This window comes from Colletotrichum chrysophilum (genome assembly GCF_026319265.1).
Source record: "Colletotrichum chrysophilum strain AFK26 chromosome Unknown scaffold_152, whole genome shotgun sequence".
NCBI lineage: Eukaryota > Fungi > Ascomycota > Sordariomycetes > Glomerellales > Glomerellaceae > Colletotrichum > Colletotrichum chrysophilum.
Window position 1 is genome coordinate 86,289 of NW_026517439.1, and position 26,116 is coordinate 112,404.

General features: G+C 49.9%; 6 protein-coding genes across 6 annotated transcripts; 2 read left to right on the plus strand and 4 right to left on the minus strand.

Annotated features, from left to right (window-relative positions):
- Nucleotides 1–2,928: 2,928 nt before the first annotated feature.
- Nucleotides 2,929–4,804, minus strand: COL26b_011818 (uncharacterized protein; the record flags this gene model as incomplete). The annotated part of the gene is made up of 4 exons (XM_053184473.1): nucleotides 2,929–3,873; nucleotides 3,925–4,026; nucleotides 4,083–4,546; nucleotides 4,609–4,804. The coding sequence occupies 4 exons, from the start codon at nucleotides 4,802–4,804 to the stop codon at nucleotides 2,929–2,931; spliced, it is 1,707 nt and encodes a 568-aa protein (XP_053031592.1).
- Nucleotides 4,805–11,426: 6,622 nt separating this feature from the next.
- Nucleotides 11,427–13,329, plus strand: COL26b_011819 (uncharacterized protein; the record flags this gene model as incomplete). The annotated part of the gene is made up of 5 exons (XM_053184474.1): nucleotides 11,427–11,654; nucleotides 11,720–12,041; nucleotides 12,099–12,448; nucleotides 12,503–12,790; nucleotides 13,102–13,329. The coding sequence occupies 5 exons, from the start codon at nucleotides 11,427–11,429 to the stop codon at nucleotides 13,327–13,329; spliced, it is 1,416 nt and encodes a 471-aa protein (XP_053031593.1).
- Nucleotides 13,330–14,186: 857 nt separating this feature from the next.
- Nucleotides 14,187–14,716, plus strand: COL26b_011820 (uncharacterized protein; the record flags this gene model as incomplete). The annotated part of the gene is made up of 2 exons (XM_053184475.1): nucleotides 14,187–14,636; nucleotides 14,705–14,716. The coding sequence occupies 2 exons, from the start codon at nucleotides 14,187–14,189 to the stop codon at nucleotides 14,714–14,716; spliced, it is 462 nt and encodes a 153-aa protein (XP_053031594.1).
- A 4,485-nt stretch (nucleotides 14,717–19,201) lies between these two features.
- On the minus strand, nucleotides 19,202–19,531 carry COL26b_011821 (uncharacterized protein; the record flags this gene model as incomplete). The annotated part of the gene is made up of 1 exon (XM_053184476.1): nucleotides 19,202–19,531. One exon carries the CDS (start codon nucleotides 19,529–19,531, stop codon nucleotides 19,202–19,204), a length of 330 nt encoding a protein of 109 aa, XP_053031595.1.
- Nucleotides 19,532–21,379: 1,848 nt separating this feature from the next.
- On the minus strand, nucleotides 21,380–22,509 carry COL26b_011822 (uncharacterized protein; the record flags this gene model as incomplete). The annotated part of the gene is made up of 2 exons (XM_053184477.1): nucleotides 21,380–21,394; nucleotides 21,625–22,509. The coding sequence occupies 2 exons, from the start codon at nucleotides 22,507–22,509 to the stop codon at nucleotides 21,380–21,382; spliced, it is 900 nt and encodes a 299-aa protein (XP_053031596.1).
- Nucleotides 22,510–23,690: 1,181 nt separating this feature from the next.
- COL26b_011823 (uncharacterized protein) lies at nucleotides 23,691–24,998 on the minus strand (the record flags this gene model as incomplete). The annotated part of the gene is made up of 2 exons (XM_053184478.1): nucleotides 23,691–24,257; nucleotides 24,309–24,998. 2 exons carry the CDS (start codon nucleotides 24,996–24,998, stop codon nucleotides 23,691–23,693), a joined length of 1,257 nt encoding a protein of 418 aa, XP_053031597.1.
- Nucleotides 24,999–26,116: the final 1,118 nt, after the last annotated feature.

Below are 26,116 nucleotides of genomic sequence, written 5' to 3' on the forward strand. Positions count from 1 at the left end.
AATGGGTATTCTTCTCTCAATGCTTCATTTCCATAACCTTCATCATTTCCGGGACGTGGAGCCAAAAACAGTCGCTCTGATAGCATATCAAAGGGACAAATACGACTGTGCCGCCGCAATAATTCCGTGGGGCTTCAAATGGTTTCACGGAACTGGCCAGCTTACAGACGAGCAGTTTGGCTACCTTCTCACGGCAGCCTACCTGCTAGACTCGGATGAAGACTTCAGGGCAATCTCAGGCGCAGCCATCCGGCAGATGACATTGTATTTTCGGGCTGTCTGGGACGGCAATGAACTCATCGATCGACTCCCGCGGAATATAAAGAGTATTGACACGAAAATATTTAGGGCCTTGAGATCAGCTACTAACACATCATAGGTATGATGGAGAAGAAGTCGATGAAAGCCATAGCGGAAGCGCAAGAGACAATTTACGAGGTTGAATGGAGGCTTCAAGAAGTAGTCTTGCTTCGCGAGCCCGGGTTCGGAGTACATGCAGTGAAAATAGTGAACTGCACGGCTGACGTGCGGGTCGCGGATTATTTTAAGGCACTACGAGACGAAAAGCTATGGCCTCCTTCCTGTCTAACTATCTCGCAGATCAGAGAAAGAACAAAGCTACTAACACAGTTTCGACGGCATCATTGCGATCGCGGGGAAGTCTGTAAGCTGAAGAAGGAATTGAACGCGCTGTCGGAAAGGGTCAACGTCGTTCTCAAGGACATCAAAGGGATTTCGCTCGAGTCGAATCGCAAGAGGAAGGAGACATCCACTTTCTGATTTCTTGAAGTTGCAGCTCGTCAATGTGGCTGGGAAAACAAGACCGCGCCGGTTGGTAAAACGGCGTTCTGTAGCATATTGATCAAAGGTCGACCTGCGAATCCTTCAGTCCATTGCCTTAATGCAGTTTTACATCCGTGGACGCAGTTCAAAATCATTTGGCAGTTCTAAGGCTGTATAACATTCATGAATGCGCGCAGAGGTCGAGCTAGAAAATGTGAAAACCCATCCATCTGCCAACACATTGGTTGAAGGCCTAGACTGGCTGACGTCGAGAGAAAATGAGCAGCCTGAAATTTGAAGTCTGATTCCAAGAATTTAATTTCTTCAGTACAGGCTCAGCGCTAGTGTAACCTTTATCACCCCGCGAATGCCAATGCCTATGCCGATGGTGGGCCTCCGACATTGAACTTTCAATGCGGCCGAACCTTGAATCGCCTTGGTGCAAAACTCGAACCTTTCTTCCCGCGAATGGCATATTGCATAAGAAGAACTGCAGAATCCACGACTTTTTAGACTATACTTGTGCATCCATAATTCTTTCAGACTCAAATGATAGCAGAATGGATTCTACACGTACTCCGAGCACTCAATCTGTTCAGTCAGCCGCCGAGAACCCGGAGATTGTCAAGTTGCACCCGTCTGGAGATGCCATCATCGTTATTCTGGATTCCAACAACAAAGCCCACGGTCGCTTCTTGGTTTGTTCTGCGACTCTCTATTTGGTCTCGCCATACTTTAGAACACTCTTTGGTCCCGATTTCAAGGAAGGGTCCGAAGTCCGGCAAGGGAAATGCCCTGAAATTAGCCTGAAAGAAGAGGAACCTAAGGCAATGGAGAAACTCCTGTGCATCCTCCACTTTCATGACCTCGACCGCTATCAATCAATGGAACCAAGGGCGATTGCATTACTTTCCCAGCAAAGCGACAAATACGACTGTGGCCGTGCTCTGGTTCCATGGTCAGGCCTGTGGTTCAAAGGCGTAGAAAAACTTACGAAGCCAGAGGAGTATGGCTTTTTGTTAACGGCAGCTTATCTACTGGACTTGGCAGAGTGGTTCAGAATCATCTCAGCCACTGCAATACGACACATGCCGGCTGACTTCCTTGTCACCTGAGCCAAAGACAAAATTACGGGTCGACTGTCCTGGAATATCCAGAGTAAACACCGCCCGCAATTGATCTTTTGATGCATATTCATAAGGAAGGTATGCGATGTAACTCCGGCATAGATGCGCTCGAGAAGCAACTCCTAGCAGCATTGGCTGAGATACAACAGAAGATATTCGCTGTGGAAAAGGCTCTGAGAAGTGGCGACAAACAACTCTTTCAGCTCAACAATCGATTCGATAGCCATGGTTATGCACTTACTCACTGCCGAGCCGAGGTTCGCGTGGCGGACTACTTTCTAGCTCTGCGTGAGTGTGGTCTGTGGCCTTCGATAGCAGACTTCCCGGCGTGCAGTATCTCGGATGTCAACGTCCTCATTCAAAAGGCGAAGAATTCCAAAGGATATGACTGTCACGGAAAAGAGAATTGCATCTTCAAAAAGGAGTTGCAGGCGTTACCCGATAAAATTGACACTATCACGAGAAGAATCAAGGGAATTTCCATTGAGCCACGTGTTATCAACAGAGAGATCTAGGACAAGCAGAGGACTGCACTACAATTCTTAGACTGAAATCTAGTATTGAAGTCCACTTGCATGCCTATACCTCGAGGTATAAGCTCACCACATTTGAATGAGGTGGGGGTATCTGGAGTGCAGAACTTGAGCTATTCATCATGGCCATGCTGCCTGAACCGAGCACAAGAAGATAGATCGTTTGCCATAGGTTACATGGAGTAAGGAATTGGTACTGACCAAACAGTACGAAACGCTTGATACAGTCTCGGACTCTGAGCTGGGAACATTCGTACGGATAGCAAAACTGTATTAAAATGGTCTTGGGTCGTGCAAATGACGATGAGGCGTCGCACACGGCGAGGAAAGGAAAGTAGAATAGCGTAATGTGTTTACAACATGGTTATCTGAAGAACATGAAATCCACCTGCCAACAGAAACGCGATGCTGCATTAAATGACAGCGAAGAGTACAACTTACACCCTCCTGGCCATGCAGACAGATTAAGAACCATCCCCAAGCCATTACCATCGGAGGGCAACAGCATCATACATTGGGCCCCGTAATGTGTTGGTGAGTGTTTCAGAGCCATCAGAAGTATTTTCATACAGCCAGAATCTGACGTCGTTCGCGCCATTGATTCGGAGGATAGACGCATCGAAGCTGTACTCAAGATATCTCCACTCTCCTGCCGCAGTGCAGCTCCGATACAGAGCACCATCATTGGCGAGTGTAGATGAGTTGACTGTAGCTACCTTCACATCATTAATCAAGACGTGGAAATTACCGCCTTGAGAGTATGCGGCGAGAGATATGATCAACTTTGCTTTGTTTGCCGATACGCCACCCTCAACGGGGAATTTGATTGTCCAGTTGCCCTTCTGGGTTTGGGCATAGCACCAGTCACTAGGGTCCGATTGGCCAACCTCATAGGTGATGTAAGCAGAGCAGAGTTCTGCGAGACCGTACTCACGTGGAGCACCGCCAAATCTGAAGCCGTAGGCTGTGCGGTCGAATTCTCCGATGCGAAAGATTGTCGTAACATTGGGAACGCCCCATATGAGCGTCCCAAGGTCGGTCATGGCATCGTTTTCTATCGTGACGTTGTATTGAGTATAGTTGGTGCTCACATCAGCAATGGAACTTCCATTCGCCCAAGCAACCAGACCGTACGATCCTGTGCGGACGTTTTCAATTTCGAAAAGGCCATCTTCATCGGCGTAGACTTTGTAGTAGTACGCGCTACCCTGTCGAAGTGTGCTCAAGGCGTCGCTATTATCGCCCAGGAAAACTGCCGCGTTAGACGCTGGCCGACCATCTGAAAGTGTGAGCTTGCCATTGAGGCTACCACGCGAGTGGTACGCGCTGTCTTGGACCCAGCTGTATGGCCAAGATGCTTTCTCTACCGCGGCTTTCTCGGCCGCGTCAGTCGAAGATCCGTCATTGAGATACCACAACCATGGCCCATACTGTTCACTTCGTTAGAAATAATCAATATGATGACATGATACACTACCTACCATTTTCCGCTCAACCAACGTGATATTTCGACTGCTGAAGAAATGACCTCCCTGGATCATGTTAAGCTGGGCGACATCCCCAGTCTGGAGCTCACGGTGAATCTAGAAGTAGTGACATTAGGAACGAATGTATCGAAGTGCCAGAGATCACAGCTTACCGCGAGTTCCTGTCGCAAGTGATCGCCGTTGAAATAGTCTTTACCACCGTGGATGTACCAAGACCCCACTCCATTACCGTACACCCCGTAGTAGTCGAAGTTGTGGATGAAATCTGTGAAGTCGTATTTGGTGATGTAGGTGCCATTCGGGAGCTTATAGGTCGAGTCAAAGACGAACTCGCCGGAAAGGGTCTCGTCCAAGGTGGGCAAGACCTGGTTGCGTGCGCTGGTGTGTCCATGTGTGAAAGTCTGGTTGTCGAGTCTCCAGATTGAGCGAAACTCGCCAGGATCTCTCAAACCGGACGTGATGAAGTATTGGTAGGCACCATGCTGACCATCGAAAATAACCCAGTGCTGTTCGCCAGCCTGCGTCTCGAAATAAAAGTCGAGGTATGTAGTGCCGTCGACTTCACCTTCACCAAGTATGTACGCCGCCGTGATTGTAAAGTTGTTAGCTGCGACGCCTTTGGCAGATTAGTTCATTATACGGCCAGACGAGCGTGCGAGACTTTTAGTATCAACTTACTCGAGCTATAGTAATGTCCTACAGCTTGACCAAAAAGCTCTCGGTTGCCGTACCAAAGTTCGTCGGTCCTGATGCTACGCTGGGTGGCGTTCCACACATCATTTCCAAACGTCCATTGCCGACTTGAGTCTTGTTGAAGAAATGGCTTAGCCGAGGCAATGATGGAACTGCCTATGACTAATAGAAATGTTAACATGACGGCAAATTGATGTAGGGGTTTTGATGTTCGATGAAATTGTGGGGAGATGAACTGTAGTACGGCTTCATAGTCTGTTATAAGTAGTCATTGAGATGGTTGTAATCTTTTCACAGCAAGAAGATCTCCGGCGCTGGGCTGGCCTAATATGATCAGGCAAGCATCTGAGTACACACAGAAGAACAGGCTGATCACATTTCCACGCGTGTGACCGCTCGTAATTAGATATCATGAACATCCTGTCTCGTCTGGCTGTGCATGTATGCATCCTATCGCACCGTCCGGCTTGACTCCGCATAGCATCTAGTTACTTCGTGTGAAATATTCCCGAGACCCCTGGAATCTCATGGTGCATGCGGGGATATCTGAGAGGATCGGCGCGTGACCCCTCCCACTACCCCGGATTATTGCCCAAATTGACATTTAGGAAGCTGCACGATGACAATGGCGTCACAACCTAGATCGTGAATGGTTTTCTTCCTGGTTTTCGAAGCGAATTCACATAAACTCTATCGCTTGTTGATTGGATAGAATCTTGTAGTGGTACCTTCAGATCTTACCAGTCCAGATCTAGTAACAAGGCATCACCTGTGATAGGTGGGATTACGAGGTGTAGACCTGAATCCGACCGAGTTTGTCATTAATTCGGTCTGTAATAGTGCGAGTGGTCAGTTTCGATCGGCATATGCCGAGGACACAGGCGCTTCCGTCAATTGATATGCTATGGGAGTCACCATATACGCCCGGAGTTCACTACTCCTATTTCCCGAGAGCTCAAGACATGCCGGTCATTGTTGTCTAATACAAAAGGAATTGCCTCAAACACCTGTATTGCTTAACACATATCTCGTGCCGCTTTCATTTGCTTCGTCTATCTTCAAGTACGAGCAGTTCTGATTGGGTCCGTCAACATGAGACTTGACTTGGTTTTCCTTCGGCCTCTTTGGTTTGCGATCGGTCAGGCCTGCAACACCGACGAAGACTGTAGCCTCAACGGCCTCTGCACTGCCAGATTCGAGACTGTTGGGGCGAAAACAGCTTACAAAGCGTGCGAATGTGACCCCGGTTGGATCGGAGATGACTGCGGAATCCTCGACTTGGCACCCGCCACAAGATACACCGGGTACAACAACACAAACTATACCAAACCTGATGGCTGGGGTTCTCACGGAAACTCGTCATGGGGTGGCAGGATCCTACAAGACCCAAAGGATCCTACACTGTTCCACCTGTTCACCTCGCAATTCGCCCATGGCTGTGGCTTAAGCGGCTGGAGACCCCATTCGCACATCATTCGTGCGGAGTCTCGCACCGGTCCTCAGGGCCCATACCACTGGGCACAGGATGTAACACCTGCAACCGGCTTTCGGCATAATCCCGATGTCATCTTCAGCCCGGTAGACCGGAAGTATCTCATGTACACCATAGGCACGCAGGCTCCCGATTTTACAGAGTGCAAAAGCTTCAGCTACACCCAATGGCCCAACAACATTTCAGTATCCAGTGCGGACGACATCCGTGGCCCCTGGACGGACTGGCAGTTGATTGTTGACAGCGACTTCACCCGGGAGATACCCGTGCGTGCAACCAATCCGTCACCCTTTCCACTTTGGACTCCCGACAACCCCACAGGCGAGATCGCGCTGCTGATCAAGGACTACCGGATATACACAGCCTCCACGTGGAACGGAAGCTATCAGACGGTCTTCCAGGCGGATTGGGTTACGGCTCTAGAAAGTGACACCCCATACTGGACCGAAGATCCTTTCATTTGGCGTGATAAGCGTGGGAATTGGCACTCTATAAGTCACTGGATGATTGATCTTATTGAATACAATAGGCAGCAGTGGCCTCGCGTGGGCACGCACCTGTTTGCTCGGAATATCACCGGCCCTTGGCACTTCCCGTTGGAAACGGCATTTACCTCCAACATCTCATACTCTGATGGTACCTGGCAGCTGTTCAGGCGTCGCGAACGTCCCAAGCTATACTTCAGCAATGATGGGGAAATGACGCCGTTGTATCTCATTACTGGTGTCCAAGATAGCTTCAGCGGAACCGGAAAGTCATTCACCCATATCCAGCCAATTGGTACAAAATGGAAGGATTTTGAAGACGCCATTTGGTCATGAGAATGCCCCCAAGGCGCAGGAAACCCGGAAGGCGCAGCAACCTAAAGCTTGAAAGGAATATGATTTTATTACTTTTCATCTCAAAAGGAATTTCGCTGTGGCATCGCAAACGATCGCTTGGTTTGGGCTACGTAAAGATAGCCAAAACAGATGGCAAACAATAGATCAACCAGGCCTAGAAACGTCGACTAGAAAGCGCACGAGTCCGTCGCCGGGTAATGAAGGCCAAGAAAGAAGCTCGCATGTTTGCAGCCCTCGGAAGTTGGCCAGCCTCGGGAATTGTAAGTCGCGGTAGTTGGCACCCCTCGGGAGTTTGCCGAGCTACAAGAAACAAGGAAATGTAGTGGTGGAAAAATCAAAACACTCGTCGGGATTTTGATTGCCGAGTCACTCGTTTTGAGAGATGCTTTTGTAATTTTGGTACCCCTAGATTCCGAAGGTTCATTAAAGATGCCGAAATCGAAGTCTTTACTCATCGGTTCAACCACCTGAGACGGGCTGCTCCGCACGGTGGCATCGTGGGGGTTTGGCAGGGTCCCTAAGTGCCCTATGTACTTTGTGTAGCGGGTATTGCTTGGTCTGCAAACAGTGCATCCTTTTGTTTGAGACCACCCAATTTCCGTATGTCTAGGCGGCTACATTTCCTGTGCTTGGCGACTTTGACTAGAACAACGACGAGGGGATAACAATGAGGGACGACGAGGGACGACAACAATAGACGACGAGAACGGCGACGACGATCATAAACAATAGTAATAGCAATTACGACGGTAAAGACAACAGCGAGCACACGGAAAAAGTAGTCACTCTAGCACATGGAAAACAAGGTGTCTCTTTTCTTTGAGTTCACCTATCATTTGTCTTATAGAGTTGAATTCCCCTTGATTTTACGTCGCAACGTACGAATACCAACATCAATAGACCTAGAATGCGCCTACCACCATCCAGAATCTCGTCGCGTATTTCCGTTTGGCAACATCACAAGTGCTAACCCTCAAACCTAGAGGACAAGCAATTTCGTGGGAGTCTGGGTGCTTTTACAAACAATTATGTGGACGTCTGGGCGAACAGGAGCGCTTCTTGTGCAGAAGCTCTCAAAGACTCCGGGTGGCTGAGTAGCTCTGACGTGAATGGCGAAGACGATTGCTGGCCTAGAAGACGATTTCAATAAGTTAAGTATCAAAAGAGAATCACAGATCATTGAAACTACTTGTACGTAGGTGGAGGAGGCTAGCGACAACTCTCAACTGCGACCTGCGAAGTCTTTCTCATGAATAGGACATGAAAGGGGCTGTTTTTCAAGCCTCACAGACTAAACTAGCCTCGAATTTCAAGTGCGATTTATGCCTTTGAGTACTCAGTATAAGTCCATAACATATCAGCGAGGTGAGAGCATGTTCATTGTTTATAACGAGAATCTTATTTGATAAGACCAGCTCACGTCAGACTATTTCCTTGTGATGTCGCAAAGGGCCATGCTTCTTTGGCGGGAATTTTGTTTTTCGGCATTTTCTGAAGCCGGACACATTACTGCTCCCTTTGCAGGATGCTGGCATCATGCTGTTGTTGTCATGAGCGAGCAAAAAGGTTTGAATGCTGAAGAATATGCAAGAAATAACAGCCGATAAATTAAACAGCATAAATGGAAACAGTAGGAAATGTTATGCCATTCTTCAAAATGTGACTTTCATTATAGTCAATGGCATCGCGCATAGAGCCCTTCATAAGTACAATTGGGAGGTAAAGTCTGCGATGGCTGCACGTGACCCAATTGAGTTGGTTCCCATACGTGAGCCACAATCGTGAGAGGAATATAGCTGAGTACTAGTGAGAAATCGTCGGCATCTGGCCTGCGGGTAGTTTAAGAAATCGAAGAATCTATCAACTGGGCTTCCATGTAACAGCGACCAGAGGACTAGAGACCAGGAGAAAGCTAATGCTGGGTATTGTCGATGATCCGGTGCAACAAACATTTCGCAGGACCTCTTCTTCATGACTTCCCTAGCCAAACATAGCTGCCATCCGGAAAACCACTTACGTAAGCAATTTGGTGGTGTAGTTGAGACAATTTTTCTCCCCACCTCGAATCCCCCCTGACGCAGTTGTCGCATCTGTCTGTTCACGCCTCTCCACCTCAACCAAGATTGTCATCGTTACTGAGAAAGGAGCCTTGACGAACATGATTCAAGAGAAGCAGAAGCAGAATCAGAATCAGAATCAGAAGCAGAATCAGAATCAGAATCAGAAGCAGAATCAGAATCAGAATCAGAAGCAGAATCAGAAGCAGAATCAGAAGCAGAATCAGAAGCAGAATCAGAAGCAATCTGAGCCGAGGTCATTAGCAGCGCGGCGGATGACCGCCGTTCCAGACGAGCAGGCGGCGAGCAAGCTCTTTCAAAGTCTACCCCAGGAGCTTCGCGATCAAATCTACTCGCACCTCTTTTCCTCTACGGGACCATCGTCTTGTGGGAGGACGTACTCCTTGTGGGAGAGGGCAGTCGCTCGCCGCAGTCGCATTCGAATCAAGCCAGCTACCACCCATGCTCTTGCTGTTCTCCAAACTTGTCGTCGAGCAAGCGCCGAGATCGGTGATACCTGGATCGGCCAGATTCTGCTTCATTTCGAAGGACCGAGGGAAATGCTTGACAGATTGACGCCTTTGCCTCATTCTACCCTGTCAAAGATCCGGTATCTGTGTGTGGTAGCCGATAACTGGCGGGAAGATGTTCATAACACCTATCACGAACTCTCTGCCGCCCTCAAGCTTCTCCCAGGACTTCGCCTCGATGCACTCACCGTGCTTGGCACGCGCTTTGCGCCTGTCAGTTACGAGACTTTGACAGGCCTCATCAGAGAAAGCTACGGATGGAAAGAGCTTCACTACCTCAGCCATAGTTCAGAACCACTAGGCTTTGAGAGACTCGAACACATAAATGACTCTGAAAAGTACAGGGTCTGGCGCAAGCCTCAGCCTGGTTACTGGCAAAGCATCTTGGAAGAGAGAGACGGCGCTCAAACCAAGCCCTCGGTCACGATCTATCGTTCGACCGTACCGAAATGCCCTGGCTCTGTCATGAAACCGAAAACACGCACGCAATTCGAGCAAAAGATTTCTTGCAGCAAAGCACTTGAAGCTTTTGGTACCACACGGGATGGTCAGCTGCTCGCTGCCGGCGAGAGGAGCAAAGAATTCTTGGTGATTGTGAAGAGGGGCTGCGGTGTCGACTACGAAGGGAAGGAAGGTCCACCTCACACAATCTTCGAAAAATGATACCAGGGGGCACATGGGAGCGAATCCGATCGCTGGGTATCGACCGGCTCGATGAGTTGTCCGGAGACAGTGAGCGACGACGATGAGTGACAACGACGACGGCGATAGCGCCGACTTTGTGGAGTTAAGCAATATCAAAGCGCTAATCCGTACGAACTGCCGGCCTAAAAGTCGACACTTACAAGTCAAGTACCGAAAGCGAATCACAGACCAGTGGCAGACTCGTAGTTGCAGAAAGTTTGCGAGAACTCTGAACTGCACCCTGTGTAGTCTTTTTCATGCAGACAAAATCCGAGACTACCTTCTGCAGTCAATTGAGCCCTGCGTTGTTATTCTAAGAGGGCCTCGTGGTTTTCGACTTCTGGGCGTCATTTAAAGGTTGAGGTTTGACAACTACCAATGAATATTGGATTTGGGGACCAACAAGCTTGTTTTGTGAAGAGCAAGAGGCGGCATTATCACACACATCTATTGACGTATGCAGTTCAAGGGTGAGAAACAACGCTTAGTGGTTCTTACCATGCTTCACAGCATGTATTCTGGTTGTCTTGCGCGGAGAATTACGGACATCGGGCCGGTGCTGCACGAACCGGCATTTCAGATCACCACATTTGAGCCCGCGTTGACGTGATCTCTTCCCCCACTCCACCATCCCGGGAACGATGCAAGGAGCCAATCAACCCAACCACATCGTTGCCGGAAGCTTTGTGTCTGATACTACTCTGCTACCAATCAGTTTTCATGCGTTTTCGCTGGTGAGATACTTTCTCCTCTCTATTTCATAAGTTCTCCGCTATCGCCTCCTTCCGCCACTGCAATGTCGAGGCCCCAAGACAGCCGGCACCCATGAACGACATCCACCGTAATCTTGCCCCGAAGCAACTCCAGGTCTTCTGTCCCGTCTCTCCAGAGTCCAGCCTGTAGGCCTTCGGCATGAAGTTGCCGGTCTTTCGTTGGTCTGCAAGCCGTCCTCTCCGCGGAAGTATCTGAGCCCACTTGACATCCAGTGGGGTTCCATGACGAAGCTCCGAATTGCACCATCGTGGATCGCGAAGTTGTGATGGCAGACTCTGCATGCGATGCTAGTCAAACATGCTATTTGCGTTCGCAATAAATACTCTAGGCATGAATTAGGTTTACGAGGAGCCTCGTTCTTTCGCACTACTGTCTTGTTCTCATTGGTAACCGCAAGACTAGCCAACCGTCTTGGCGCTTTACTATGTCTGGCACGCCAAGCGTCAACTCTGCCATTGAGCAGAAGGGTGAACGTCTCAATGTCGACGACAAGTCTGCAGCCTCTAGCTCAAAGCAGGCTGCCTCGGCAGAGGTCTGGGCAGTTGGAGGCTCGGCGGAGCTGTACGAGCCGATCCCAGAGTACGAGGGCCGACATCGCTACGACCCAAAGGCAGAATGGTCCGAGAAGGAGGAAAAGAAGCTGGTGAAGAAGGTGAGAACCCCCAAACAGCGGCTGTTTGAGTGATGGAGGCACACTGATGTTCTGACTCTACGCAGCTTGACTATAGAATCTGCTGCTGGGTCTGCTTGATGTTTTTCGCGTTGCAACTAGACCGCGGCAACATTACGCAAGCGAACTCCGACAACATGCTCGCTGATCTCGGTCTCTCAACGAACCAGTACAACTATGGCATGACAATCTTCTATCTCTGCTTTCTCTGTGCCGAACTGCCCTCACAGATGCTATCGAAGAAGCTCGGCCCAGATGTATGGATCCCCATTCAGATGGTCCTGTGGAGTACTGTCGCCATCTGCCAGTGTGCCATCAAGGACCAGACAGGTTTCTACGTGACCCGGGCGCTGCTCGGTCTCATTGAAGGTAGGGCTGATTCCTTTCCTCCTCGAACGGTGAACCCCAGACACTGAACTTCAATAGGCGGCTTCATTCCGGATGCCATCCTCTACCTCTCGTACTTCTACACGAGCAAGGAACTGCCCGTCCGTCTCAGTTGGTTCTACGTCACGAGCAACGCATTCACTCAAACGATTGCGGCTTTCCTTGCATTCGGTATTCTGCACTTGCGAGGTACGGGAGGCTGGGAGGGTTGGCGGTGGCTGTTCGCCCTTGAAGGTGGTTTGACAGCAGTGATCGGCATTCTCTCTTGGTTCTATCTCCCACCAAGTCCGACTCAGAGTGCTGGTGGACTACGGGGCAGTGATGGCTGGTTCTCCGAGCGGGAAGAGATCATCATGGTTAATCGCATCCTGAGAGATGACCCAAGCAAGGTATGTTCCTAACTACATTGGTGCTGTACTTCTGATTGCTAACTTATCTGGAAGGGTGGAATGCACAACCGACAAGGCCTGACTTTGAAGCTGCTGTGGTCGGCTCTCTGCGATTGGGACCTTTGGCCGATTTATCTCTACGGCTTTACACTTCTCATCCCAGTTCAGCCGGTCACAGCGTACATGACGCTCAACCTGCGAGCGCTTGGGTTCGACACATTCCAAACCAACCTACTGACTGTCCCGGCATATGTCCTCTTCTTTATCCAACTGATAGGCTGGACTCAGTTCTCAGAGCGCTTCAACAACCGTTTCTTCACCATTTTCATTTACTCCGTTTGGGTATTCCCACTTCTGCTGGCACTGGAGTTGCTCCCAAGCACAGCAAGCCCTTGGAGTTGGTATGCGGTGACTGCTTTGACAATCGGATACCCCTATGTTCACTCTATTCTGGGTATGTGTCTCTTAAATCAAAACCTTTGGTCTGGGACTAACACAAACAGTTGCCCTGACATCTCGCAATGCGGGCACCGTACGCACACGCACCGTCGGAAGCGCAGTGTACAACATGACAGTGCAAGCGAGCAGTATTATTGCTTCCAACGTGAGCTATTTTGTTCCTTTCAAAGCAGAAAGCAGTTGACATTCAACAGATTTATCGTACCGATGACGCACCCCTTTACCGCCGTGGAAACAAGGCCCTCCTTACTATCACTGCCTGGAATGCTGTGTTTGCCTGGATGATCAAAGGCTACTACATGTGGAGAAATAAGAAGCGGGATGATGTTTGGAAGAACATGAGTCAACAGGAGAAGGACAATTACTTAGCAACGACAAAAGATGAGGGAAGCAAACGTTTGGATTTCCGATTTGCTCATTAGAGGGCAAGGGAAGAAAGCAATCCTTCTACATAGATGAAGGCGCAACAATTATTCTGGTCCCGTTAAATACGACTATGCAATGTGATGTCCTAAGATTAAGCAGCGAGGTCCTTTTCACATTAAACGTATACAGGTAGCGTTATAGGGCCGACTTCTTTTGAAAGAATTGATAACACAAGTGCGTTTAAGGTAAGGTATCTATGCAGCTTCTGCTTCTTCGAGACGTTGTGCGGAAGTACCTGATTTTATTTGAGGATATTCATAGAAGATGACTTCCCACTCCAAATTTGAGTTATGTCTCTGCTCTCTTATTACATCCTCTTTCCTCGGACGGCTCAAGCTGAATAAGGGGCCAATCTATGGAAATCAACCCCGGCCGGGCACTTCCTGTGTCATAAATTGCTTCACTGAGAGCGATTTATGACCGTTCCCAGGGTTGTATGGCTTTGCGTCAAGCAATGAATAGAGAGTTTTTGGTAGCGCGGTAATACTGCACCTATCAAAAGTAATATCGTCTGACTTCGGCCTGAGATGCCGAAGTCAACATTCAATCAATTATAACACACTGCAATTTAGAAGTGCGGTTAGATGAATTCGCAGAACCCTGGTCAGTTGTGAGGCAAGATTGATCCTGCATGCGCTTTCGAAATTCGTTCCTTCCCAATTTTTGGAAGTTTGATTCACCTGACTTGAGAAAGCTTTCTAATTCCTGGCTATTTGTTTCAACTCACACTGCTAATTCTATTCTACAAAATCTCACTTCAAGGTGCTTTCACAGTTTCGCACTCAATCCCACCCTACGGTTCACTTCTTTGTATCTTTTATCAGGCCCCGGGCCCCTCGCAGGCACAAATAACATGGAAGACGCTGGTGCCGACACTCTAGAGAAGGCATTGTTAGCCATGGCGGGATATCGGCATATTACTGGCGCATCCGTCCAGGATAGCTTTGAGCTTGCTGAGGGCATCATGGTGAAGCTCCGTTGGAAGTACACTGAGAGTGGCATCATGGTGTCTACCAAGACCAAGGCTCAGGCCAATGACTCTGTCGTCACAGTGGCACTGGGCGTGGGCTGCGATACCGATGAACCCTCTGTGGCTAGTGAAATCACAGCCGATAGCAGCGACATTGAAGCTAGCGGAACAAATGCTGCCAGTACAGCTCGCCTTCATGTTGCAAATAACAACATTACTTTCGATTTCATGATTTCCACCACTAGTGGAACCAATACCCCAGGTGTTAAGGATTGTCTCTGCAACGTTGTCGGCTGCGGCATGGCCGTTACTCGGAGGGACACCTTACAGGCTGTGAGTAACAGTTCAATGCTAAAAAGCAGCTACCTAACTGACCGTTTACTTCAAGCACTTTGTCAAAGTCCATGGCCTGAATCAAGATGGAATAATGCCTTCCGCTAATTGATCCTGGCTGTATACTGCTTCGAGGAACCGTCAATGATGCAGCTGGATGATGCGAATTTGGGGAGAATGACAACAGCCGTTTTGCTTTGCAAAGTCCTCCTCTTTTTATACCGAGCTTCCTTGATATGGTCGTTGGACGGAGGACAAAAGTATTGTATGGTTTACTCTCCTTGCATCTATTCGTTGTCATTCAATACATCTGCTGACTCTAGGCTTCTACCTAAGATGAGCAAAGATATTGACAGACAGCAACCTATTATTGCTGAGAGCTATGCACTTGACGTCTCTTCTGGGATGAGTTTGGCAACATTTAGACGACATTGGCTTGAGACAGAGAGTCAAGGATGATGAAGTCTGCCGATTTTCCCCTGGCAATAGACAAATATGTCTCTAGCGCTAATAAATGGAAAGAAGGCATCATGAGATGTGGGCTTGACCAATGTCGTGGAAGATGATCGCAAAGTTGTTTGGTTGGGACATGCCACATGTTTGGTGTGCCACACCTCCATTGCCGTAAGCACCCTGCATGATAATCTTTCGCCGAGGCGACCTCCCCCACGTATCATAGCCAACGAAAGCCCCGCGTCTTTGGCATCACCTGACGCAGCCTGATTTGAGGAACTTCCAAAGATTATATAATTTGAGACCCATTGTGATTAAGGCAGCTTCATTTGCGCTGATATCCTGGTTCCAGTGTCCACCAGGTTGACGGCAAAATGGCCGACGGCGGTGTCATTGCACTCACAGCCACCATCATCGGTGCTGGTCTTTTGATAATCATGTATGGGTTATTCTGCGGACCTCATCCATGGCGCCGATTACTTCGGCTCTGCTCATCGCGAAGAACACGGCGGCACTCACACGCTGGCATGTATGATGTCGAAACAGTGACAACCTATTCTGAGTCTACAGGTGCGTCCAAAGCATTCTGAGAGTCTACTTATTCTAGGGAAAAGACTACTCGTTGACAATGACACAGACGGCCCACCACCTCCTCCACCACGTCCGCCACCGCCGGCATTTTTTCCCCAGCAGCGCAGACCATCATTTTCACGTAATCGGAGACCTCGGGTTTACGGTGCTCCAGCTGCGGGTGGGGGTTTCAGGCCGGAATTCCCAGTCAACCAGTATCCCGCATGGGATCCTGCAATTGCTGGTCCACGAAGAACGCAAAGACGTTCCCGCCACAGGAGGACTTGGTGAGTTGGCAATCCGATACAATGAAAGCCCTGTCAACGGAGATACGAAACGTTCGAGTGAGGGCCAAGAATCATATGAAAGGAGGCTCTCACGCACCTAGGAAGGAAAGAATTAGTGGCTTGTGTCTTCAGGTTCAAGTCTATAAGAGATCTTTATATCGGATCTGTTGTGTTTCGTTGTAGAAGGAGTGTCGCGGAATTGTCGATTTAAATTTACTCAACCCTCACAAATTAAAGCAATAGTCATCATGGAGAATATGTTGAGCGTTGTCCGGATTTTGACCAGGTGTATCGCTCAACAGAGCTAAGTAGTAAGTCAAACCCCCGTGTGTTGGCAGAATTTGATGAAACCCGGCAACTTTAAGGCCCAGCGAGTAAGTAGACATCCATCCGTGAGTTTCCAGGCCTTGCCTAACCCCACACATTCACCTCCACCATTGGTCTACACTTTTGGTATTTGAGTTATTTTAGTGGAAGTCGTAGATCTCTGCATGTATTGCTCTCGCGAGACAGGGCGATGATAATCATGTCAACATCTGCGTCGCTGCCTTTAACGAATCGAGGTTCGCCGGCGCTTTCGCCGACTGCTATTGCGGAGCCTTTGTATACAGCTCCGCGCCCATTCTATTTCATAGCACAAGTGTAACAGTCCTTGTCCTGGGAACTTGACTCAGACTTGTGGTGATGGCGGTCCTCCCCTAGTTCCTCGGCAAGATCCACGCAGTCAATTGACAATCTACATTCGACTCGACATCGGCGAAACCACCATCAACTATCAATACCAGGTCCAGCTCGATTTCCATAGTCACAGATTCCCCGATTTCCATCGCTTGGCGAGGTAGTAACTACCCAAGAGCCGACAACTGACAGCGGAACGCTTATCCTTCCTCCAAAATTTTGCACCAAACCAGGGGATGTGCCTGCAGATATAGTCTGCAGCACCGTCACGAAATCGTGGGTGGTTGCGCCCACAGCATATCTGCCTACTGTGTTAAACTCAGCAAGCGATTGCTTTCAAGGCCACAAATATCTCGGGGAAGAGTGCTGTGACCCGAGCAGACCTAAAATCGACATAACGTTATCAAATTGGACGAGTTTGCATTACTGTTCCTCACTGGAGACCTTACAACTGCGGTGACCTTCTGTCTTGCTCGGAAGCTTGCGGATGACAGGCAGGATTTCCCCATCATTCGAGCGACTTGGAGCACACAACCTAGGTCTAATTAACGATTATCTGCCCAGGCAGATACAACAAGTCAGAAGGGGCCGTAAACGCCTGCAATGGCTAGGATGTTGCTCAGGGCATCCTGGCAGTTCTTGGGTAGATGAAGTTGAGCGGGTTCGACTGACACGGAGCATTGGCTCCATTGAGGAGAGTTTGGGAGCAACTACGCAAGGATGGCTGGGCTAGCCTTTGACTTTGTTCATGCCGACCGTAAATTCAATGACGACGCATCGGACGCGCCCGCAATTTCTCCAGACTTCATACACGTGGATCATTATTTCTTGGTTTCTATCTTTGTGATGGGCATTTTTCAAACATCATCACAACCCACTTGATTCCTTGCAAAGGCAAATTTTACACTGAAATGAGATCTGCTTTCGGCTTCTCGGAATGCCAGAACGGCCTCTTTTCGTCACGACTCAGTTCTGTCTCAATGCCTTTAACGGTCTCTGCGTAATCAATCACAGCAAACAGAACGTAGACCACACTAGTTGTCCTGTATCGCTACAGTCAGTCGAAAAACGGCATACTCAAGATTCTAGGCGGCATACCAGGTCACTATACCAGCTCCTATCGTGGCACGACCAACTGCGCCTCTTATGCGAAGATCCGGTGAAGTCTGGCAGAGAAGGCGGTCTTGGTTTGACCCAATCAAGCTCATGTGTCGCTGGGTTTCTGGGACGGCAACGTAGACACAAAAGCCGAGGGTGAACACCGCAAGACTAAGTACCGATATCCGAGGATCTGAGCCGCGACGGATACTTGAGTTGACTCCTATCTCGACTGAAAGAAATATGGCCTGCGAAGTTGTTGGCTAAAATGATCTATTCATGAATCAGTTGTTCACTTACTGTAAATATGAAGAGAGTCTCGTTGAGGGTAGGATACTCGAGTCCATCTCCCTCAATGCTGGTGGCCAGGTCGTGACTTTTCCGCAACCATGACGAATAGTACACGCCAAACATGGTGAGAGCCAATGCGCAAATCTGGAATAGCCGCACGGAGTACATGGAAAATCTGAGTAATGTTCTCAAAGCCATGGTGAAGGTTGAAGAAATATGAGAAGGCTCTGGGAAAACAATCAAGTTGGCAATGCTGAGGAAGAACGTGAACAGCAATTGATTAGCGAATTCGAAGCAGAAAGCGCTTTCTCTAAATACTTCGCTTCAATGCGACCAAAGACATGAATCTCGATACGCCAAGCGCCGGGTGGATATAAACGTGGAACTGATCGCCTCGTCAGCTCGGCGCGACAAATTCACAACAGCCATTCGCGTCAGCTTAGCGTCTCTACCAAGTCTGCTGCGCAATGGCGCAGCTGCGACCAAGACCTCTCGGGTTCTTGGCCCGACTGACTCAGCCCAAGTACTCCTATATTAATCAATGCTTGCAGGTGCCGGAGGCTCGCGGTCAAAGTTCTCAAGGATCATCCCTAGTTGCGATACATCTTGGCGATCCGGACGATCGGGACACGGATGCCGTTTAACCAGGTTCATCTCATCACAGACACAGAATTTGACGAAGTGCGGGTGACGAGCACCTTTATGGACAGCTTATTGAGGTAGGAGATCGACCAACCCTAGTAGAAAAACCTCAAGAGGTGGACGCAAAAGGGACTCCGTACGAGTTATGGAAAGCTTGCGATAGTTCCGGCCGGCAATGGAGTCTTCGACCATCCAACTGGTGAATCTCGTTTATGCTGGCAGCGTTTCCGGATAGTTGATGTCAAGATTCGTCGTGAAGACAAGGCATATCATATATCACGGAGCACTTATTCATGTGAGAAAATTAAATCTCTTCTTTCCTGGACTACCTAATAACCATACATCTCAGCCCGAGACATCACGAGACACGGGCTCGGCAGGCGACGAGACCTCCAGAGATTCTTTCCCTCAGACCTCTGGAGGCCGCTGCAAAGATGTCTCGGGCGTTCCACTGTTGCGCATTCCACTCCACTTGCACAGGACCCCCCAACCTCACCATCTGCGTTGACTTCAATCGACGCTTGTCAATCGATTGTCGATTGTGCTTCAATAGCGGTAATGGGTGCGACCTTGATCGTGGCCGTCAGCGTAAAAGTTGCTGCCCCACTGATGGCGCCGACGACCTTGGAAAACTTGGTCGCCCCAAAAGTAGTCACTCTTTGGACCACCAGTCCAGCCGATCCACTCGTCCTTGAACCGCTTCATTAACTTTTCCTTCTCGCAAAGGAACTCCTCGCGCTTGATCATGATGAGGTAGTCGTCGCCGGAAACCCACTGGGTCTCTGTGATTTCCCTGTCGACGAGGGTTCGCCACTCATCCTTCTGGGAAGATTCCCACCGGTTCCAAGAGCTGGCGCTGGACTGAGAGTTACCCATTTCGATTGATGTTTGTTTGGGGTTGTAGATAGGTGTTTGTCTGTGTAAGCCTGGGCTTGTAGATGGGATTGTAGTGGATGATTATTGACTAGTAGAAGCTCAGAGGCTAGTATCTGGCGTCTTGATGAAGTTAGATTCTGAGGGTAGATGAAAAATGAATAGTAGATAGATAGTAAGACAGATAATATGATAGATGGTCCGAATTGAACTTTCGATCTGTCTTTAGGTTGTAAAGATGATTACAAGTATTTGACTTACTTGTGTGTGGTAGATGGTAGAGTGGTAGTATTGTAGAGTGGAAGTTGTTGTGTGTGGTAGTTGTAGTGGGTGGGAGATTGTAGTGAGTAGTAGATTGAAGTGTGTGAAGGGGATGGATAGGAAGGAAGATTGAGCCCAGATGAGAGAAGCTTAGGGCCGTACTCATAGTCTCTTAATGAGAACATTGATAGCTACTCAACTTCCACAGGTTCTATCTTGTGTTGATTTCAAAGCATCGTGTGTGAAACTGTTGGTTGATCTGGGTGCATCTCCGATACTGCCAGTCCACAGAGGTCGGTCGGTGACTTGATGTTGCTGGTGATCCGTATATGTCGTGAAGAGAGTTTCAAAAAGCTACGGTGACGAGGACGCATCCTGTTGAAATTTTTCGTTCCCAAGTTACTTCATAGTTATTTCAAAGCTCAAATGAATCTTCTCATATAGTTGTGACTCCGTATGTTGGCAAGATTCCTCTTTTCCCCCTCTTCTCTCACATCCATCGGAGAACCGTCACCAACATTTCTTAAATTCCCGTGAAAAGACCGACAGGCTACTTCCAGCGCTCAGAGATATCCAATCACCGCGTTACGACTTCTTTCCTTCCTTTCTCTCGTCTACATTTGGTTGTCCACCCATTCATCAGTCATCATGACCCAGCAAAACCCACAATCACAAGGCCCAAGTAGGGACTCGGCTCCCTCTGAGCCTGAGAAGAAAGCGCCCACCTCCGACTTGACCTCAAAGGGGTAAGTTATCTCTGTGTCCATTTCATGCCAGTCTCTACTTGCTAACGATATACTTTCAGAGAGACTCGGTCATGATCGTCCTTGTCGGTGCAAGACGGGCAGGATGCCAATACTGAGGGCAGCTTTCAGCTCAGCTTTGATCCTCGGACTTTTGAGCCACCAGAGGGAAGTTCAAGCAACGATGCCAGTCAGGGCCCAAAAGCTTCGGTACCTGAAAATTCCGAGTCGGTGGGCAACCTTGTCAGCCACACCTTATTCTCTCAGATGGCGCCCACTAGCTATCCGAGGATCATCTCCGAAAAGGATTGCGACCTTCGCAACAAACCACCAGACAACAAAAAGTCGCCAGACAATCAACCGTCAGGCAACAAACAGCCAGACGGTTCAACAAAAGGTCGCTGTCGGAGATTCACCGCGTAGCGCGACTTAACTTTGTATGAAAATAGCACCTTGAGATTGACCCTGAGGGCCCCGAAAATAGAATTACTTTTCATCAATTCATCTTGCCTCATTACACGGATTTGTCATCTCTCACCCATTAAGAGCACAACCTTGGTGACTTCGTATTAATCATCCTTTGCAAACCTCTTCGTCGAAGAACCTCTAGTCTCTGATGTGGAAACCCATACTCTCAATCTCCGGAAACAAGGCCCGTATCGACTTGTCTAAGCTCCAGTTTGCCCCATTGGTAGCGTGTTCGAAGAATGCCCGACTCAACATCCTCCGCCCCGTCAGGGGACAAATGTCTACCGCAGCCTCAATGCTGTACGGCCATCCAACACTGGTACCTCCGGTGTCCGTCGTACCCGGAGAAATCCAGTCTCGGAACCTGCTGATCAGGGCATCACGGATAGCAGGGCTGTCAAGGCGGTTAGAAAACGAGCATGCTGGGTATCACCATGACACCGATAACTTACTGTGGTACGAGGTCAATGTTCATTCGGTGAGGCATGAATCGCTGTTGCTTCGTTGGGCGGATCATCTCCGGCATTAGTTGGTAATTAGTTGCCGTAGGGAGGATATTCCACTTCAGTTAGTTAGCCCTGCTCATGCCATAGCTCTCTGCGCCTGTTGTAGAAGTCTACATACCCTCATGTATGTGGCGTAAAGCGCACAGCACGCCAGCTGAACGAAAACGTCGTACCCTTCAATGTTCTTCACTAACTCACAGGCCCAGGAGTGAACGTCGTATGCGTCCTCGGGCTGTCGGTCTCGGAAGAAGAGTTCGAGGTCAATCTGATCCTGGGGACCCAGGACCTTATACGAAGGCACACCGTTCGAGAGCATTTCCATCGCAGCATCCCTATAACTGTAAAATATGTTCGACAGTGGACTGCCGTCGGATGCCATGAACGACGGCAGGCGATACTCCTCGGTGCGCATGTTCAGCAGTTGTCGCGCTTGCACTGTTGGAGGATAATGGTTCGCTTTTACAGCGCTCGAAAGGGGCAGGTTTCCGAAGCCTTCGACCGCGCCAGGTGGAAGGATGTGACTGGATTGACTCGCTTCGTCTGCCTTAATTATGGCTTTGAGGAACTCAGAACATTTTTGGTCCTCTTCCTCGGGTGGAAAGTGTGTATCTGTTACTGTTGGAGGTGAGTCTTTGCTGAGGTCTATTGGATCGACTTGGTTAAGGAGGTAGTGCATCTTGTCAATATGCCACGGAACCGCGCCTGTCGGAAGCAGGACGCTATCATCTTTCTCAACCTTGACACTGGTCGAGGAACTCTGTGAAGACTTGCGGTCGAATACGGTGCTTGATCCATCACTAGAGCTCTGGTTGCTTCGTTTTCGAGGCTTTTGTTTGCCGTCCTTGAGTCGTCGGAGAATCGTTTCCGGTGATTCGTCCGCATCCAGGTGAGCCATGATCTCGGCCTTCATGGCGTTATCGGCCGATTTCAACAGCTCAAAGAGAGTCTTTAACGTGTCAACTTGGCCGACCAATTGGCGGTTTGCCCTACGAATACCCTGCATCCTCGTCTCGCCATGGTCGACTTCGTAAACGCAGTCATGATTGGTTGCCGCACAACGGCCACACAACGGTCGTTGGCCATCACACTGAGGTCGATTCATCAGTGACGGAAACCAAGACGGTCAGTATGAGGCAGACCTTTTGCCGTAACCTTCGGCATGACCCGCACGCTATGCGCCCTTTGAGTCCCTTGGAAGCCGGGCTTGGGGGCGATGCGGGGAGGGGCTTATCGTCGGAATGCCCACGAGGGCGGATAGGACGCAGAGTGGTCGACATGAGTTGTTATGATGCGATGATTGCCCTTCCGATGGCCGGTGTGCAAAGAGGCATCGTGTCCCGTCGTTCTATCAGACGTGTTTGTGTCCGCGGTCCAGCTGGGATTGTTGATCGAGACAGTTCACCCAGAGCAAAGAACGACGCATGTTGTGGGCCAAAAAGACCCTAAGTAGTAGCACTACCGAAACCCCTGGAACTTAAGCTGCAGGGTTTGGCGCTCGCGGTCCAATGAGACGGTGGCAGTATCTCACTTATTTGAACTTTGGCGGGGCGACGCTGCCACCGGAGTTCGCGGGCAGCGACCCTTTATTTGAAAAATGGCTTGTGAGGGGAAAGGAAAGAGAGACATCGAGCCACAGCTCATTTGTGCTAGGCTGAATAAGTGTTGGTGAGGGGGGAAACCCTTTGGGAGCTCCATCGCACTAGTTCTCGCGTGCATGCCCACCATAAGCATGATTTCTTTTTGCGGACTTGGTCTCAACTCTCAAGAATTGGGGAAAGGTACCGCCGCCCCTGAATGACAAATTTGACACTCCCGTCGATGCTGGTTGCGCTTGCTCTCCAGAGAGATCTGAGGTCAAGTAAGCCGGTTTTCAGCAGCATCTTGCCCAGTAATAGGCCCTTCATTCAGTGCATACATGGTGCCACTATTTCCTTGTTCCACAGATCTCAACGGCATTTAGATTTGTGCGAACAGCTCACAGAGTACAGCCGACACCTCATATGTCGATCGCCTCTATGCAATGGAGCAAAGTGACGTCAACAAACTTTAAAAACATGTCACTGCGTCTGGGCGATGCCATAATCATTCTCATTCGTCTACATAGCACAACAAGATCCGGCGGTCAGTACAAAGTCTTACACAATCCAGGTTTTCTCCTCCCTTCGCAAAGCTGATCGTCCCATCTTAGCGGCCGCTGCCGTTATTCACCAACAAATTGGGAGATCCCTTGGGGTCTCCAACGACATCGGGGATCGCCAGCTCCAGGATCCGGTTCGTGACCGCGTCCGGGGTTCCCAGGCCCGACTCCAGGCCCCTGAGGTAGCACACCAACCCCGCAACGAGCGGCGCCGCCATGCTGGTGCCCGTCTTCGTGGCCGTGCCGGTGTCGGAGGTGTGGGCGGCGCTGATGATGTCCCGACCGGGCGCGAAGACGTCCAGCTCCGGGCCGTAGTTGCTGCCGTAGATGTCCTCGATGATGTTGACGCGGCCGCGGTCGGGCTGGGTCATGCCGACGGTGAAGGACTGGGGGAGCCTCGCCGGGGAGACGTCAGTCGTCGGCTGGTTGCTGTTACCGGCTGCGACGACGGCAAGGACGCCCTGCTGGTAGGCAGCGAGGACGGCGTTGTCGAGAGCAGTAGTGCCCCCGACGCTGCTGAGCGAGAGGTTGAGGACGGAGCTGTTTTGGGCACCCTTGCTGACAATCTCGTCGATGGCCCAGGTCATGCCGGTGAGTATCCAGGACGTGGAACCCTAAAGAATGTGAGTGAACAGTCACGGGTGACTTGAGTCGCTTTGACATACCGTATCGCCGTCGAAGACCTTGACGTCGACAACGGTGGCCTTCTTGGCAACGCCATATGTCTTTCCGACAATGGTAGCAGCCACGTGGGTGCCGTGGCCACTTGTGTCCGAGTTCGTGCCGGTCTGCTCCGTCGAGCCAGTCACGCCGTTGATGCCGAAGCGGGCGCGTCCCTCAAACTCCTCGTGCGACAAGCGGATGCCGGTGTCGAAGACGTAGGCCGTCGTGCCCTCGCCAGCGCTCTCGTCGTAGACGTACTCCGTCGCACCGGCCTCCAGGTGGGACAGGTCGCCCAGACTCCAGATGCTGCTCGTCTGTGTGGTCAGGTCGCGCTTCGAGGTCGCGGGCGCCTCGGTCGGCTCAAGGTAGATGAGCGTGTCGGGCTCGACGACCAGAACTTCGTCGAGCTCCGAGATCGAAGCCAGAGTCGCGTCGTCAAAAGAGCCGCTGTACGCGTTGAAGTCGCCAATTTGGAACGTCTTCTCGACCTCGCCGGCGGCACCATCGCGGCGACGCAGCAGGCTTCGCACGGCGTTGTGATGCGCCGTGACGGCCTCGGGGCTGGTGCCGGGCTTGAGCTGGATGATGTACTTGCCGGCCATGAGGCCCGGGTCGGCGCGGCGGTTGATGCCGCTCGGCGCCGCCAAAGCGGGCACGATGGCGCTGAGGAGAGAGACCAGGGTTGCCTTCATGGTGATCGGTCGGGCGGTGGCACTGCGTCGATGACGATGACATTCATCCTCATGGGACGGTCCTCGGGCGGGTTTTTAACTGTCGCTGTCAACCCATGCATCGTCGCGGAGACTCCTGTTCTTGAATCGGACAGGAGAGAATGCCTGCATGGCGTGACACGGGGACGATGTCCTATTCAGGAAGCTCGCGATGCCGCCTGTGGCGGGTAGATCCGACCCCCGGCCGGCTCCTCTCACCGGCGGGAACGCCCTCGTCAGGCTTGTTCTTCGTTAATTGACTGCTAAGGCCGGTCGCCGATCAACTCCGCAGCTGGGTACTCGAGCCTGTCACTGAAAACTTTGATAAGCATTTCAAGCAACGCGTTGAAAGACCTCGTATCGCGACCAAGATGAGAGCCTTCCCGGCAGCCAAGACCTCGCCCCGAAATGAGGCATGGGTCGCGATGGAACCCTGGCATTGAACCACCTTCCCCATTCTTCCAAAGCGCTCCCCCGCCAAGCTTCATGGTTCCTGCGTAATCGGCCACTGCCGAGACTGCCATTATGCATAGCTTGACATCACCCTTCCCCCACCCTGGGGTGTGAGTGGCCTGTTATTTGTTTGAATTTCTTATATTGGTCTTAGTACACTGCTTTATCCCTTAACTCTTTATCCTGCCTTTCCTATACGATCTAAACTATCGATAAAGCTTATAATAAGCTAGCTTTATACTTAGCGAGTATTAGTTATTAAAGTTACTAAGTGAAGTTATAATCTCTATCCTTAAAACTAACGCGAAGTAAGTATTATTAATATTATAGTAGGAGGTTATTTATAGTATTCTTATATATTTCAATACTTAAGTACTATAAATTAATCTCTTAGTTATAGTTTAGTAATATTAAACTTATAAAGAATCCCTATAAGTAGTATAAGCTATAGTTTTTAGTAATAGAGATATACTTTTTAAAATAAACTTCTCACGTGGTTTACCAGTCAGCTGTTACGGTCAGCTATCCGACAGTAGGGTCTGCTAACAGAAGTTGGGGATTGACGTTTAAACAGTACACTGGGGTCGTGGTCGTAGGTCGTAGGTCGTAGGCTGTAGTAGATCAAGTCTTCAGAGGCTAAGGTGATC